This window comes from Musa acuminata, chromosome BXJ2-8 (genome assembly GCF_036884655.1).
Source record: "Musa acuminata AAA Group cultivar baxijiao chromosome BXJ2-8, Cavendish_Baxijiao_AAA, whole genome shotgun sequence".
Taxonomy (NCBI): domain Eukaryota; kingdom Viridiplantae; phylum Streptophyta; class Magnoliopsida; order Zingiberales; family Musaceae; genus Musa; species Musa acuminata.
This window is the reverse complement of record NC_088345.1, coordinates 51,311,469-51,328,924: the sequence shown is the minus strand read 5'-3', so window position 1 is coordinate 51,328,924 and position 17,456 is coordinate 51,311,469. Positions and strand designations below refer to the sequence as shown.

Sequence of the window (17,456 nt, the reverse complement as noted above, 5' to 3'; positions counted from 1 at the left end):
GATATAGTTTATTCTTATTTAATTTTAATTTATATACAAAAAATAAAAGAAAAATATCCTAATGTGTGTGTATATATATGTATATATATATATATATATGTATATATATATATATGTGTATATATATATATGTATATATATATGTGTATATATATATACATATTATTTTCGACTAGCTTTTTTCAATTTTTTTAATTAAAATATCAAAATGTATTGTACCGCAATACACCGATACATACTGAACCAGACACGACCAACAGACATGCCAATACAAAATTTCTTTCCATTGGGAGAATTATCACCCAAGATGAAGAGATAATATGCTATGCGAAGCACCAATTTAACTATTTTTTATTTCAATTGAAAAATATGACCTTGATGTTACAAAAAATGTAAAAGCACCTGAAGAATGTAGCATCTTTTCCCCAAAGGTTTATTTCTAAAACACATGATGATTAAAGAATTATAATCAGTTTTACAATAGTGATTGATCGGGATAGTAATTACCCCCCACAAAAAATTCTTCCCTAGCAACATTTGTGGAATGCAAAATCTTGCCTTGACACCCACTTAAAACAACAAATGAACAACAAGCAGAACTGATAAACTCACCTCATCTTTGTGGCCATTATCGTGCTATATGTTCCCAGTTCGCACGATAACCAATTTGAGACCAAAAAAAAAAAACAGACATGGCACGCTCATTCGCCGGGTGACTGCCAGAATTATTTCACCGGCACCATGTTCTTCTACAAGTTCAAAGGTGCCTACTTTGTTTACCAACAGTGAAATCACAATTTAAGCTTCTCATAGCTCACGAGCACAGTCACTGTCACAAGGCCTGGGCCTTCAGGCAAATGAACTGCAGCATGAAACAGATCATATTTGTTGGCTAGTCCATCATCAACTTTCTGTAGCCAGAGTATAATCCTTACAACGTATGTGGATGTGATTCAGGTGGGAATAGATTGATGAGGAATCTGTGAATCATCTCAAAGCTGGTAAATGTAATTACAGCTGCTGGAGTAGTTCGAAGGAGGTTTGTTGCACAACCATGGTAAAAACCAGGAATACCCTCTTTTCGAAATACTTTCTTAATGCAGTCAATGACACCTTTATACCGCATCTCAGCATGAAACCCTTGTTCTTGAAGCTTTGAGCGGACCACCTAGCATAAGCAAAAAGGAGTGAGCCCTAAAATTTTCATTTCAGAAATACAAATCCCAAAAATCACAATCACGAGAAGCTAAAACAAAACAAATTTATGGTTGCATGCCTTTGTATGGTGAACAATTCTGATATCCTTGGACAGAAGAAGTTACCTCATGAGGGTAGGTTAATGTCGATGCAACAATCTTTGAAATAGATGAAGCAACAGCTACATCACGTGCAGTAAGCGAATCTACTGTAGTATTATCTAAGAAAAAAGAGCATATCTTAAAGCAAGGAAGCAACAAAGGATTAACACAATTTCCACTAAGATACAGTTCCTAACCAATACCTTGTTCAGCCAGGTAACTTTTTATCTTCTCATATGTTGGGAATTGGATGGCAACATGGCTTATCCCTGCCAAAGCAGGCACTAGACCACTATACAACACATTATATCAGGACATTCAATTAATAAGATATTCAAGTTGAATTTAGAATATATGTCTTTTCATATTTCTTCAAGAATGACTCACCTGTATAGCCCCCGAATACCTTCTTCATGGGCTATTCTCCTCAAAGAATTAAGTGTACCCTGATAAGGAACCGTGCCAACTCTCAATTCTTGAGCCTGCATATATGATGCATTCAATGGTTAGCAGTATGACAACTCAATAATTCTGACTAGTAATTGATCTCCATGTCTTGCGCAAAAGAACCAATGAACCAGATATCCGAGGATCATGAAATCAAAACTATAATCATAAAAGTCAAAATGATAAGTATTTGCTGCAGTTTATGTCCTTCCTGTTTTTTATCAACTAACACAGTAATCCTTGAGCTTGCAAAACATGATTGTGTGTTGTCCATTCTTGCTTTAGCCCTTAAAAGATCAAGTGCATTGGGCAAATGAACCTAGATTATTTGCTCACAGGGGAAGATGGTACCAACTTTTTAGAATAACAGTTCTACTAGTCCCTTTTCGGGCACCAGATCAGAGTTCAACTCCCCGTGGAAGGAAACCAGATCAAAGTTCAATTCTACTAGTCCCTCTTTAGAATGACAATTCTACTTTTTTAGAATGGAGCTGTCCACACAGAAAGGAAATGTAGTTCAATTCCCCGTGCATGACAGGACTCCACAGAACTAAATCACCTTTAACCCACTGTGTAACCGAAAAACAAAGAAAAGAAAACACAGCTGAAGAGAGCCAATGTCCATTCTGAAAACCATAATAGAAACTCAACCCAAAGAGTGTTACTCTTTGCCCAAACAATTATATAGTGAAATGAGGACAACTCTATTTGCTAGCCACATCAACAAACAAATCATCAAAGTTGATATACAAAACTGAAAAATGAAAAAATAAGGTTACACAACAATCTAATATTCAAAAAGCAGTACAAATCAAAGAACATGGCGGCAGCATGCTCATGATACAATTCATCAAATAGCCCAATTTATGTATTCAATTAAAGCATCCAATTGAGGCATCCTATTATACAGAAATCATCCTACCATTCTGCACATACCTACATTCTTTCAAAGCAAAGAGAGAAGAATCACTAAACTATCACATTTCAGGTTCTTATAGTTAAATCAGTGATGCACAATGAATCTTGCGTTGAACTATGATGCAGATAATAATAAAATCCATCAGGTATGATTCACATTTTGTTTTACCATATAAAATCATACTTGTCAACCAACAAGGTGTTCAGTATAATGTATTCTCCTATTAAAATACATTACCAAATATATTTGACATACTTGGAATCTAGTCTTGACAACCCAGAGTGGATTAGTCGCAATTGTAGTAGCAGCTCCAGCACCAGATGCAGCAAACATATTGGCACCTATAGATAGTTGGTGGTTTCCATCTAACGAAGTAACAAATTAAACAAAGCATTAAAGACAATTTGAACTCAAACATTAACCTTGTACATGGAAGGACATAAATTACGGAGAACACGCCATAAATCTACTAACCATTTGAAGAAAGAAAACTTTTCAATTGTTCATAGACTGTGAAGTAAACCTGGATGGAAGTGTAGAAAAAAAATTACTATGACAAATTTATAACTTTAGATAAAAATAACATTTCAACCATAGAAAGGAATGGACATGCAACCATTATCATGTGGACCATGAAAGATGGTAGAAAGAGATAGTGTTGAAAATATTTAATTTCATTTCTTCTCTAAGCCTTTGTAATTTAATATCTAATAGAATCTGATCTTAGCCTGTACCCCCAGTTTAGTCTAACATCGGAAGTGAGAAGTGTTAAGTTACAGGTTAAATATGTTTAAGCATCTTGGGTCACATGGTTCTAGGCCTATCAAGTTAATTGGTCAATTATTCCATTGAGTCGAGCTCTGATAAATATCGAAGTCGACCTAGCATCAAGCATGATAAGATTTCTGAATAAAATTTTTTACTTGTGAATAAGATAGAGACGCATCATGACCTAGAGTCAGGATGGCCTCACAAGCACCATGCTCGGATTTAATTCTAGACCCTGTTGTGTTATGTTAGTACTTGATGAGGACATCGAGCCTTTAAATAGGAAAGACTATAGTACTCCCAGTTTTGTACCATCTCAGAAGTGGGAGAAGACTTATAAACTGATTTATCAGAACCAAATGGGTATACTATACGCAGACCATGGTGAAACCCAAACAATAATTTTTCAAGTCTGAATTATTTTTCTTGATCAGTTACATGTTGTTGATGACATTTCCTCATGCAAAGCTTCGGCTTGACATCAAATGCTGAGATATCCAGACTATATTTATAAGAATAGGAATTCCACAAATTCTAAGATCCAAAATATTTCAGACAAAGAGTAACTTCAGATCCAAATTCCAATTTTGTTGGTCAGCAACGTTCATGTTCACACTAAACAACCATTTATAGAAGTTTATACTTTATAACCCGCCATCATACTACAATTGTTGAGTAATAATGACAGAATTCATCTTGAAGGGTGCTGGAAATTGACACGAAACCTACATAGGCGGGAAAAAAGGGTGTCCCAAGTACACATCAATATCTTAGAATGTTACAAAGTTACAAACAAAACTTTAAATCATGGTTCTCCATGCCAACCTATACTGGGTGGTACATACCAGTCCGATAGGGGACCGACATACAAACCACCTTAAATCAGGTGGTCCATAACAGGGGACCCTGTATTACTCGATACGTGGTCTGTACCAATCAATACGATCACAATCTGACCGTTACTGACCTGTACCGATTAGTAACGTCGGATTTCGATTGATACCGATCAATGGCTAGGATTTGTTGAATTCAAACGATCCATTTGACCGTTTGAACCAAATCTAAGGGCTTTTAAACCCTTTCTACCTCCTCATTCTACCCTTTTCAGTCTCTCTAACTCATACACTCTCTCAATCACTTTCTCACTCAGATATTTCTCCTTTCTCATTTGCACTCTCTTGAACTCCACAAAGCTACAATTTGTACTTTCGTAGATGACGACATCAAGTGATTGTGAACGTAACTGGTCAACGTTCGCATTGATTCACACGAAGATCCACAACAGACCATCGTAAAAATGATTGGAGAAACTTATATATGTCTACTACAGCATGCGACTAAGGTTGCGATGTGCCAAACTGGACAAGGAGCCAGAGGAACCAAAGATTGATCCCATTGACCAACAATACTACAACAAAGATTCATAACTATTGTTAGAGTGGGTCAAAACAATGGAGAATCAAGAAGATCCTCTACTTAATGAGGAGGAAGATTGCACTCGATCATAATGTGATGGAAGGAGTTGGACAACATGAAGTCAGACTACTCAAGGAACTAGAGACACTCAATCATCACAGTCATCTGCCCAGTGTGCAAAGGAAAAGGTAAAGGGGAAGGTGGTAGCATCAGCCGCACCATTAGAAAGAATCGAGTCGAGAGACGAGACATCTTCTCAATTGCATTCAGCAACCTGCTCAGTCTTGAGACATGGCAACGACGTGGACAATAGTGAATCGATTGATGATGGCGACGGTGTCGAGGAGTCGAGGAGTAGTATTTTATCCATGCCACCCAAGATTCAGATCATGCAGTTCGATGAGATACTGATCTAGTTTATACACGAAAGGGGAAGAGGAAGGCAGTGGATGATTTCGAGCAAATGCGACAAAGCTTACACGACGTAGACACAGAGCGAAGCTCGTCGTATTCCCAATCATCATGTTATGGACAATCTTTGACCAACAACAGTACGGCTATAGTTGGTCATTCTTCTTCGAGCAGTAGTACGGTAATCAATCTTAAAATACATAGCAACAGATCGGTGACGAAACTAAACGTTTTGATATTCTCCAATCTTTGCACCAATACATGCCACAATTATACTTGCCTTAGGAGTTGCCTTGGTAACTTGTGGTTCACAATGATCAAACTTGTGGTTCGCCTCGGAACCTTGCTTTAAATAGCTCTTGTTGTTGCATAATGGGCTTCCAATCTACACTAGTCCAACCTTTCAATTCATATTACTACAAGAAAAAAGAGTTGACATATTTTTATGCAATTTTATTCCAATCTACACTAGCCCAATATTGAGAGGTTGATTTTTTTAAAAAATTCTTGCATTATAAGATACGAATAATTTAGCTCCTCTAACGAAACAAATTGGCCAATCTAGATTAGGTCAATAATTAATCCCAACATGGACTATGTCAGATCAGCATTTCATGACTGATTCTCTTTCTGCTTGATGAGAAGGAACTCTGATGGTTGAGTTTTCAACAGTATAATAGTATTTACTTGTGCATAGCCATTAGTTGATAATGAAGAATGGTGAGGGAGACACATGTTAGCTGCACTAATTAATAGCTATCGGTGAAAAAGGGACAGGAACAATAAGAGTTATTTTTTAATTTATTGATATTTTAATTGTAGTACTCTAATTTTTGTTTACATTGGCAAAGCCACAATTCCTAATTTGAATTCACCAAACAAGTCAACCAAGATCCTTATCTATACCCCAATCACAATTTTTTTACAAATAATAATATCCCAATTTTTAATATTTTAATTCAGCATATGGACCTAATTGTCATTTCCACAAAAAAACGTTAACCAACTGCATATAATACATGCATGAAATATTTTTGCAGTCAATTTCCAAAAGTGACTAACTTATTATTTTCATGAAAGAGACTACCTCACATAGCTTCTAACAATATATGAAAAAGTGATACATTTTTCATGTGCAACTTCACAACACACAGATAATACCATTATCAAAGTGTGAAATATGACAGCAAAATTATTGCTCATAAATAATAGAGTAACACTAGGCAATTTTTTAATACTTTCATGCATTTTTAGGTACTTGAAGTCCACAATTTTTATAAGATAAAATAGCTTATTGCAAAACACATTTCATCTTGGTGAAAAGACAGGTAGAAACTTACTGCCCAGTTAGGGAGTAATGCCAAAACAGTCGGTGACAAACCACGATACATGCCACGCACACCTTCCTTTTTTAATATTTGTTCAAGGCTTCCAATTATGACACTACCTGCTAATAGTATCAATACAAGAATTATTTTTGAAAACTAATGGATAAATACAAGAATTATTTTTAAAAACTAATGGAAGAATATACTATTTCTGCCTCTTGGATATATCAACTAAAAATATTGATCACAATCAATTAAAAACTGTAGAAAGTTATGTGTTTCTAAATCCTAATATCCTGGTACATTCATGCTTGAGACATTGTATAGTGATTAAATCACACACAGCTCCAGAGGTTTAAAAATTCTATTCCAAATCCCACGATCAAGGAACACAACCTGACAAGATTATCCACAAAGAGTAAGATAACTTCCATTATCACCATGTGATGCAAACTAAATACATGATATTATCAGCAGATTGGTTGATGTGGCGCTATTATGTATGCTCCGACATCACTTAGATAGCTCAAATAGTCATAATAAAAAAAAAAAAACGCATGCAGCAAAGCTAAGTTACATGCTGCTCCAATAAACAATGGACATTTGACCTCATTGAGGAGGTTTTGTTAAATGTTCTATTTGCATCAAGCAAAAACATTCAGTAAGAAAATTAGTTTCCCCCAATAAGAACATGATGTGACATGATTAGAAATTCCATGTTATGCCAAGTAGGGTTCTCTGAAGACATTTATGCTGCTGACAAAGTTAGATACAAAAATCATCCAAGTTTCACAACCAGAGGGAAACATCACAGTTGCATTATATGTCGCTTGAGCTCAAACTTAAGCTATCGATAGACTATAGTATTCCAAATTATGCATTGAAGTTAAATATTACAAACCTCAACTATGACAAACAATACAGGAAGTATGTAGATTTGTCCCAGAAAAGCATTAAATGTGTTACACAGTTTTGAGAGAAACATAACGATGGATAAGTGGACAAGCAATCATGCAACAATAGTTCTCTATTCTCATCTGATAATCTTATCCTTTCATCACTTATGAATTGGATTTCTTCACCTAAGAACTTTCAAAACCCACTTCCCCCTATATATTCACTATATGTAGTAACGTATTATTAAGTCTTTCCATGCATTCCATATCTCTATATATCAACAACACGTCTCTTCATTTTTAGCCAGACCTTTCCATTCTACACCATTCCTCTCTCTTTTGTTTTCTTTTCTGACCGTACACATCCTTTTACTTACATGGCTCTGTCAAGCTTTTTTCTTGATTCTATTCATCTTTCTATCATTCTGACGGTACCAGCCATGCTCCTCCACACTTTTACTTTAGGAACTTTTGATGCCAAGATTGTGGAACACTTGCAAATTTACACGGCACAAACGCAGAGACATTTAGAAGCTACCTGCATGTCGGAAATCTTTAATGGTCCATCAAGGAAAAATCCATACCTTTCACACCATTGCTACAAATTTTGGGCAATCCATGGACCTGGAATCTGGTCTTGATCACATCCAGTGGGCAAACGAAAGTAGCCGCAATTGCACCTATCCAATATAAGATCCAAATTCCACCCGTTTAATCCAACAACGCCCAGATTTTACCGTATCAAATATCCAAGAACACGATAGGAAGGAAAAGAATCAAAGATCTGAGACTACCAGCGGAAGCACCGGCAGCGGCGTGACAGAGGAGGCCTCTGGTGGTCGGGCTATGGGACTCGGCCGTCATCGCGGGAATTCAAGCGGACGACAGGTCGAGAGAGGCGGGGGTTCAGATCAAGAACTAGGGTTTCCTCTCTCGAGAGGGGCGTGGCGGATATCCAGAGTCGCATGGGCGCGACGGAAGCTCCTGGGAGGCTGCAATCGAGTCGACAGAGATCCTTGCGACAGAGGAGCCTCGAAAACGAACTAGGGTTTCGACTGGCTCACAGGCGCAACGGACGACGCCATTGACGGAAGCCTTTCTCCACCTGCTCTTCTCGCATCTGCCACCTCCGGACCGCTGTTTCCGAACGAGTTGTTGATATAGTGCTAGAGATAGACGGGATCAAGTAATAATGAATCTGAGAGCGATCTCGACCGTCGAACTGCATCGCGACGGCCGCTGCGAGTCCAGTCGGCATATTTCAACGGACAAGATGCGTCGCCAGGTCCTATGTCGGATCCACTGCAATCACCCGAACAGGTGAGTCCAAAATTTGCGCCATCGCAGTTGCCATGATTGCGTGTGCCGAGTATTGCATCACGACGACTATCCGCCCGACCATTCTACGCCACGTAATCCTTTTGATTAGGATCCCGCGACAATAGGCCAGAGGACTTAATATCTGTGGGTGGAAAACGAACCCAATGTTATGAAAGGAGGAGCTGATTTGGACGTGAACAAGGAAGGCGGGTCGCACACGGGAATGGCAAAGAACAACTATCACTATATCTTTCCTTTATCGTTATTTACACGCAAAAAACGTGTTAGGCGATCCCAATTCGAACCCATCGGCTTAGTCCTGTTGGATTTGATGAGCATTGATAGAGAAATAAAATATAATCAAATCATACCTAAAACATCGGTAAGATGATCTTTAGCATATCGATTGGTATCGGAAAAAATATAAACAAATAAGATCGAAGCATAATTCATAATAAACAAATAATATTTTTATGATGATATATGTATGTTAAATAGATTTTATCTCGAGGTGATTTCTTGAATAAAGGAACGAAGAAATAATAATATTTTGTGGAAAGGGTCATTTCTTAGATAAAGGCAAAAATCTAAGAAACTCTTAAAATCACTAAAAAGAATTTAGAGGAGTGAACCCCATCTGACGCATGATTGATCTATTGTTCTTGTATTCTGCTTTCTTGGATCTCTGCCTATATTAACTCGATAAATATGCACTTGCGCATGTTTCTCTGCAGCCATCTAATCTTATCATACTCGACTCTGTGGGGGTGTTGTGTACGTTCACCATCGCCAACTCCCCATGCAGCGTGAGATTTGCAGTGCCTGTCTCCCACTTTACAGCTCAAATCTCTTCTTCCTATGTCCTCTCTCTCTCTCTCTCTCTCTCTCTCTCTCTCTCTCTCTCTCTCTCTCCACACGCAGTTCAATGACAGAGGTATTCACATTCCCACACTCCCCTTTCATCTCTATCCAGCTCAGTGATATAGAGAGACTCACAACCCTCCTCCCCCTTCCTTCCGTTGATGAAATGGCCAACGCAGACCGTGCCCACCAGAGCGAGCTCTGGTGCTCCGACACCCGGAACAGCAGTCCAAAAGCCACCGGCGCCGCAGCCGCGGACTTCGAGCGCCGCTACCGGAGCGTGTCCCAGGCCGGCCGTGCCGTGCCAGCGGTTTGGTGCTTCGGCGACCCGGACGCGGAGCGGCGGAGGCGGGTGGCGAGCTACAAGGCGTACTCGGTGGAGGGGAAGGTGAAGGCGTCGCTGCGCAAGGGCTACGGCTGGGTCAAGGCGAAGTGCTCCGGGATCGTGCGTGGCTGGTAGGGAGCGCCGCCGCCACCTGGGCACGGGGTATGGCACTCCGGTCATTTCATGGAGGTGCATTTTGGGGTTGGCACGTAAGGATTCGTAATGTACCGATTGTGCTTAATTTATGATCATATAGCAACGCATTGGATTTTCTTTTATTTTGACAATATTATATTATATATATATAATATAATATATTGGTGTCGGAGAAGATCGAAACTGTAAGTTTCAGCTTAGCTCCGAACAAGCTGTTCCACATTGATAGGAAAAGTGAGATGCAAGGTTCCTTGGTATGCATCTTTGGCTGCAATGGCGTTCAGTGCGTCGGTAGCATGATATGGATCCCAAAATATGTACTCTGATCGATTACGGCACTCCAAAGGCAACAATGGCAGGCACATCACTTGCCCCTTCGATCGACCTACACCACAACAAGCCTTGTTCGGGTACTTGAACCCTGCAATCACCCATGAATCATCACTGAGCCAGCAAGCAAAGCTCACAGGACGAAGAAGAAGAAACGAAGTGGATAAGTAGAGTAATAGAGGATCACCATAGAGTAAGTAATTGTCAATGATGTTGTGGATGAGGCTGTAGGTGTCCCAGAAGAGTAAAGAGGATCCCGGAAGTGTTGTGTTCAGCTGATGGACCAACAGTTTAACCTGGGAATTGAACTGCACCGCCAGTGTATTGCTCGATCTGATGCACTCTCCTCTGCTGTCATTGGAGCCGCCTATCTGGTTTGGAGTACAACCGAGTGGTGGAACTCCAGCGACGAGAATTTTTCTTGCACCCAAGTCATGTAGATCCTGAGGCGATCCACACATGAGCAATCCATTTGTTTGAGCTAGAAATGTTCATTGAAACAACGAGGTGGGGAGATGACCTCAAGCTGCCTTCTGTACTCTTGTATGAGTAACTGGGTAAAGGCAACCGGGGTGTACTTCCTGGACTTCCGAGGTAGAGGATGCAAGTAGTTGTTGATGTAGTCATTAGCTCCCATGCCAACGAAGAAGATAGATCTGGCGAGGAAATCTGCAGTCCCATTCCCCAGAAGCAGGTGCAGTTGTTGGAGTGTTATCTTCAAGTTTTGGATTTGTTCATCCAATGTGAAGACATCTCCCTGAGAAGACACAAGTAGTAGTCTGTCAAATGGAAGCTAAACACAGAGAGAAAGAGAGAGAGTGATGTTGGTTCTGACATATATTAATCCTGTGTCCCAAAGGATTCCAGAGGCAGCAGATCCATAGTTCACTCCTCTAAGAATGTTGGATCCAGTGGTGGTAGGACTGTTGAATGGAGGGATCAAAGGAAGCCCTAAAAGATTGCCTACATCCAAATTTAAAGGAAGAATCAACAAAAATAAATTACTGGCATTTGAGAAGACCAAACTTTATGCATAAAATTTAAAACAAAAAAACAAAAAAAATCAAGTTCTTATCCAGAGAGTAAAACCAAAAGTGAACCATAAACATCTCAATGAAACAGAGACATTCATGTTGAACTTTGAAGCTAGCTTAATCAATGCTGTAATAGCATGCTCATGTGGAATCTTACCTAAATGATCCACCACAGTGCCTCCATTGCAGTATCGTCCTGTGGTTCCGATCGCAAAATCGATACCGTTAGGATAGTAATTAGCCTTTGCCACGGTTAAAAGATCATTGTTATTTCCAGGATCTACCATTGAATCACCAAACACGAACATGGCAGGAACTTGAGCACCCTCAGGATTTCTGGTGGCTAAGAGGATTGTAATAGCAGTCATAAGGAGCATGATGTTAGCCATGAGAAGCCATCAAGTATGTGATGAAGGTAGGTAGAAGGCAAAGAAAATACAGTCATGCTTTCATTGTGGATTTAAAACTGATCAATTAGTACCAATATATTGATATGGAAGGCTATTTAGATGTGATAAACCTACTACACTAATCACGTATTTGAGTCATCATAAAGATAGTTTCTTGGAGTGCTTATCTAACTTTTTCTTTTTTACTTTACTATCTCTGTAGTTATTACCATTTCACTAAATTCAACTTTGATAATGATTGACTGGAAGGAGTAAAGAATAAAAAGGTCTTCCAAATGTATTTTTCAATTGCCTTCCATAATTTTGAACTTTAGAGAGATATTAGTAAAATATATTTTGGTAAGTGGAACAAATTCTGAATGACAGTGGTTCTATTTCATCCTTTTGTACAGATAGAAAGATCTGTTTCCACCAACAAATCTTTTCTGAATTCCACATTAATCAACTATTTGGATGATGTGATCCCTTGAATCCATTCTGCAGATTTAAGCTACCAATAAAGAATGCAGATTACAATATTTCGATTGACAACAAAACACTATGTTTCAATGAGAACAACAAACATAAACAACATCAAGAATGTGGAAAGACAGGGGAAGAAGGCCATGCATATTAATCTTTTGGCACATATGAAAAGTTAAGAAATGCAGAATCTTTACATGCATATCTATATCTGATCCATGCATTTCCTCATACTGTACTTTTCTGAGAGAATATTATGTAGATATTTTCATGGATGCACCATCAAACTCCTCTTCAGATCATCAAAAGCAAACTATTCTCTCAATTCATGATAGCAAAACAGAAGCTAAGACCACTGGCACCCATGAGAAGAACAAGTTGGCCCTTAGCAAATCTTGTTGCAGCATCTGATACCTTTGTTTTCTTTTCATGTCTGATCCTAAAGTTCATCAAACATCTGCCTTTAAACAATCATTAAAAGGACCTGCTAGCTTTGTTCTATGCTGAATCTGATCTAGTTGTGTTGGAAGCTTAAACAGTTCAGATACCACATCAAGCAGTCAGGCATATGCTAGTTTGGAAGATACTAACATTCTTCGACAACTTGTCATTATCTTTCACCACCACCACCTCCTAGTCTATTGCTTCACAGGTCTTTAATACAAGGAAGAAAACATTAATCTTCAGTACTGTCTTTTTCCTCTTGGAGATCAGATAAAAAAAAAATCGCCTTCCATTTTGATGATACAGCTAAATAAAATTAGCCAAGGGGAGTGTTCTGCGAGAAAGTACATTATCATCACTCACATTAACATTGCCTGCCTACCATGCAATTGCATGATGTAGAGCAGTTTGCCTGAAACATTGAAGACTTCTGATACAAATGAGAGAGGAACACACTGAGAACTTCCACAAGGAAATACTCTTCTAGAGTCAAAATTTGTAACAAGAACAGAATTTTCAGTGTCAATTCAATTTGTCCAAGGTCGATTCTGATCTCCCCTGCTAGAGAAGAAGAAGTGTATTTAGTCCTGTTCTCTCGTAATTGAATTGAGATTGATTCGAATCAATTGAATTATTCCAATTAGAGTTCTAGTTAATTGTGAATTATTGAAAGATTAATATCTGTCTTTATAATTCGATGAACTAAAATATTTTATTTAAAGGTGTCATTTATAAATAATTATTATTTTTTTATTTTTCAAGATTAAGTTAATGCTATTAATATGATTGTTATCAGGGGATTCTGAATTACTTGAAATCAAATAAATCTAAATTAAATCATAAAAATTTACACATAAGTTTTTGAAATATAAATATATAATTAAATTAATTATAACTATTATTAAATTGGGTAATCATTTTAACATCGTAATTCAATGATCATTATTTTATTAATTATAAAATTATATAAATTAAAAATATTATTATGCATCCCGTAAATCATAATAATTTTAATATCAAATATTTTAAAATATAAATAAAAAATAGAGAACCCTACCAATCTTTGATGAATCCTTTCTTTAATCCTCCGCTAAGTGTAGAACGAGGGAAGGAAGCGCTTTTATATAGGAGAAGATGAACTCTTCCCAAAAATAAATAATAATTTAATTTTAATTTTAATTTTAGATATATAGACAAATTTATAATATTTATATTTTATGATTCACATATAAAAATAAAATTTAAATTTACTTTGTAAAAATTATATTATCCATTAGAAAAATATATTTATTAATAATATAATTGATTAATCAAATTTATAATTTATCTATATAATTAAAAAATAATTTTAATTATTTCTGTAACCATACTATTTACATAAAAAAATATTATTTATAATAAATTAATTTATATTAAGTGAGAAAAATTATTCTCGAACACTTCCACCACCTCCACTGCTTTCCCGTTCCCGCCTGGTAGTACCGGCTCGTTTTGGCATGTCGGATTACGTGATCAGCTGTTTCGTCGAAGGCAGGAGGCAGTTAATTGGTATAAAGAACCGATCAGAACATACAAGTGTCAACAGCTGGATCGAGGAGAAAAAGGTTTTGTGATGGACACAAGACAGGGAAACTGGAGGAAGCCAAAAACGAGTGCGGTAAATGGATAGGCAAGCATGGCTGTGTTTAGATTTCTTTTTCCTTTTATATTTAGGTACTGTGTCGACAAATGCATGAACCCGTAAACCATCTGAAGGATGGTCAATCTACTTCCTGACTTTGATTTATGTGATCATTTTTGTTTTTTTCGTGATTTATTTGGAGGCCTGATGATATAGAATTGCCAGCTGAGATGTATCAAGCACAGGAAATCTAGAGGCCAATTCTTTTGTTGATTGTTTCTATCATAACTTCTGGCCTTAAAAGTAGGGAAGGCTTTTAATCATTGGCATCGAAGAAATCAAATTCATGGTTTCTTTAGAGGATAAGGAGGGCAATGATCCAAAAGAATGGAAAATTTTATTGTGACGAATTCTATTACTAATTTGCTCGAGGAAAAGTGAAGTATACGTATCAATTCATACCAAGTCATGTAACCAAGAAATGAGATAATTATAGAACAGATATCGAGCTGTTCTATGTCAAGTACATTGGAAACAGCCTTCTCCTCTGCTATAAATAGTTTATTGCAGGATATCTCTACCCTTCTTTCCTTCATTCGGTTGCTCTATTGGAGATTTGATCTTTCTCCTCTTTCCAGCTAAGTATTTCTTGTTCCTTTCCTAATATTGGAGCAAGTTTGGTTCATTTCTCTGTGTTTTGTCGCCTTATTCTGACCTTTTCCTGGCTAATATAAGGTGGAATCCTTGTTTGAGCAGCAATCCTGCTTCAAAATCTGATCTTTTGCTGGTAGTTTTGGCTTCTCGGTTGTTTTCTTCAACCCTCGAATCCCAAAATCGGATCTTGGGATCCGCCTCCGGAGGTGAATCGCTTGTTTGGAGCATGTAAGATCGCGTAGTCTTGAGCTTTCAGATCGCTTCTTCTTGCTCTCTCCGATCGAGGAATTCATTCATTGGATTTAGGCTTCTGATCTTTTAGAAAGATTTTGTTCGTAGACTCAATGTTCACCGATAAAACCATCTTTTAGAGTATGAATCTCGCTACTCGCCCGCATCTGCTTCCTCCACTCCTCCTCGGCGCATTCCTCTACTGGTTCTACGTCTTCTCATAACCTAAATCTCGTTTCCTGAGCCAGTCCTTTCGAGGAAGGACTCTCTTGTTCCAATTTATGATCGACTAGCGTGGAATGCATTCCCCCTGCAGTAAGAGTATGCCTTCCTTTGCAATCTACCGACCTTCGGCATCTGAAGTTGACGCACAGCCTGCCATTGACGAAAGGAAGCGAAAGAGGATGATCTCCAACCGGGAGTCGGCGCGGAGGTCCCGGATGAGGAAGCAACAACAATTGGATGATCTGACGAACCAAGTAGCGCAGCTCAAGACCCAAAATGGCCAGATCGAGATGCAGATCAGTCTGCAAAGGCGGCAATACACGACGGTGGAGGTTGAGAACGCCATCCTGCGAGCTCAGCTGCATGAATTGACGCAGAGGCTGCAGTCGCTGGCCCCAGTGCTTGGAATCACAGAGGAGATTGGTGGGATGGCAATGGGAAGACCGGAGATTCCTGCTCATCTCCTCCGGCCATGGCAGCTTCCCTACTCTGAGCGAGTGATCGTGGCGACTGACAACATGCTCCCGTTCTAACTCATCAGCCTTTCCATCGCTTGCCGTTTCTGCTCGTCGAACCAAATCTAGATTAATCTTTTTGACCGTACCACAACACTGCCTTCCTATATGATTGTATCAGATGTTTAGATGACATTTTTGGTGCTAATATTATGGAATTATTGCTCATCTTTTAGCCAGCATGAATCCTGGTCGATCTCTGTTGCTGCTTACTGATACTGTGTGTCGTGTGTTGCATCTTTTTGGACATCAATGTCTGAGATGAATCTAAATCCTCACCCAAAAATCGATCCAATCCAATGTTCTATAAATATCTTTATTTACTGAATACAAGTAGCAATTTTCTTAGACTACAGCATAAGATGATGAAGAATTCTGAATTAGAGAACAGTAGTCACCTCTTTCCGACACTATGGATGATTGCTGCTTCGTCTGGAAGTCTTCTTAGGCCTCGAAGGTGCGGCACTCCTCGGCCTCTGGGCTGTCGTCCTTGCAGTCGTTCGAGGGGATCATCGGCCATGAGCTTGTCCCGGGCGTGGCTGACCGCGGCGCTCAACTCCTCAACCTCATCCCACGCTGCGGCGCACTCTCCGCTCGTAGCGTCCTCCACGCACGTCTCCTCCGCGTTCCTGATGCTTCCCGCCACCTTCTCCGATATGGTGGGCGGGCGCTTGCGACGAGCACGACCTGGCGGGAGCTCACTCGGCGGCGGTCGGTCTTCACAGAGACAACCCTAGGGGTGGAGATGCCCACACCAGCCAGCGTCGTTGTCATGGCTTGTCCTCGTGAAGTGCAATGGCAGGGATTGGATTTGATGGAGCTTCGATGAGGATAGATCTTGCTTATCCTCCTGTGACGAATGGGATGGTAACACATGGATAAGTCTCTCTTAAATATCTGTGTCGTTCTGTACGTCGAAGATTCAAACACTCCCTTAGTGGTCGAGGGAGGCTCGAACGTTCACTCTACAGATGATCTATGCAAAGATGGAGGACAAATGGAATTTTTGATATAATGAAAAGAGATAATTTTAATATAACCTCTTGTAATAAATTAATAAAAGAGTATTTTATGATTCTAAAATATTCCTCTGGATTATTATTATTTTTTCCATTGGTGTCAATGTTGCCTAATTATTGCTTAGATTTTACATTTGTTATTTATATCTATGAAGAAAATTAAAATTTTCATTATAGAAGACTAATCACACGATCCTCAATTTATCTCCGTTTAAGCACAATCCTATTTATAGAAGACGGATTTTATTTTTTCATCATTTGATATAATTTTTTTTAATATTTTATTTTGAATAAAAGAAAAAAAAAATTGACCTTTAAGTGGATGCCACGTGTCAACGTGTTAAAAGGACAGGGAGATATTTTTAG

The 17,456-nt window shown here is 38.6% G+C and overlaps 2 protein-coding genes and 1 long non-coding RNA gene across 4 annotated transcripts; all 3 read right to left on the bottom strand.

Annotated features, from left to right (window-relative positions):
• Positions 1–326: 326 nt before the first annotated feature.
• Positions 327–8,635, bottom strand: LOC135620125 (nicotinamide adenine dinucleotide transporter 1, chloroplastic-like). 2 transcript variants are annotated; one of them, XM_065122809.1, is made up of 9 exons: positions 8,278–8,635; positions 8,068–8,163; positions 6,600–6,709; positions 3,139–3,187; positions 2,920–3,029; positions 1,686–1,780; positions 1,502–1,590; positions 1,323–1,417; positions 327–1,168 (listed from the first exon to the last, which is right to left on the bottom strand). In XM_065122809.1, exons 1-9 carry the CDS (start codon positions 8,345–8,347, stop codon positions 932–934), a joined length of 951 nt encoding a protein of 316 aa, XP_064978881.1. In that variant the 5' UTR covers positions 8,348–8,635; the 3' UTR covers positions 327–931. The 2 variants fall into 2 exon arrangements, with proteins under 2 accessions (XP_064978881.1, XP_064978882.1); XM_065122810.1 differs by having other exon boundaries at positions 6,600–6,706.
• Positions 8,636–10,342: 1,707 nt separating this feature from the next.
• LOC135620442 (GDSL esterase/lipase At1g71250-like) lies at positions 10,343–11,898 on the bottom strand. Its single transcript, XM_065123366.1, has 4 exons — positions 11,667–11,898; positions 11,311–11,438; positions 10,996–11,232; positions 10,343–10,918 (listed from the first exon to the last, which is right to left on the bottom strand). The coding sequence occupies exons 1-4, from the start codon at positions 11,896–11,898 to the stop codon at positions 10,343–10,345; spliced, it is 1,173 nt and encodes a 390-aa protein (XP_064979438.1).
• Positions 11,899–15,820: 3,922 nt separating this feature from the next.
• On the bottom strand, positions 15,821–16,913 carry LOC135620126 (uncharacterized). The gene is made up of 2 exons (XR_010489634.1): positions 16,470–16,913; positions 15,821–16,394 (listed from the first exon to the last, which is right to left on the bottom strand). It is a non-coding gene; the product is annotated as an uncharacterized LOC135620126 (long non-coding RNA).
• Positions 16,914–17,456: the final 543 nt, after the last annotated feature.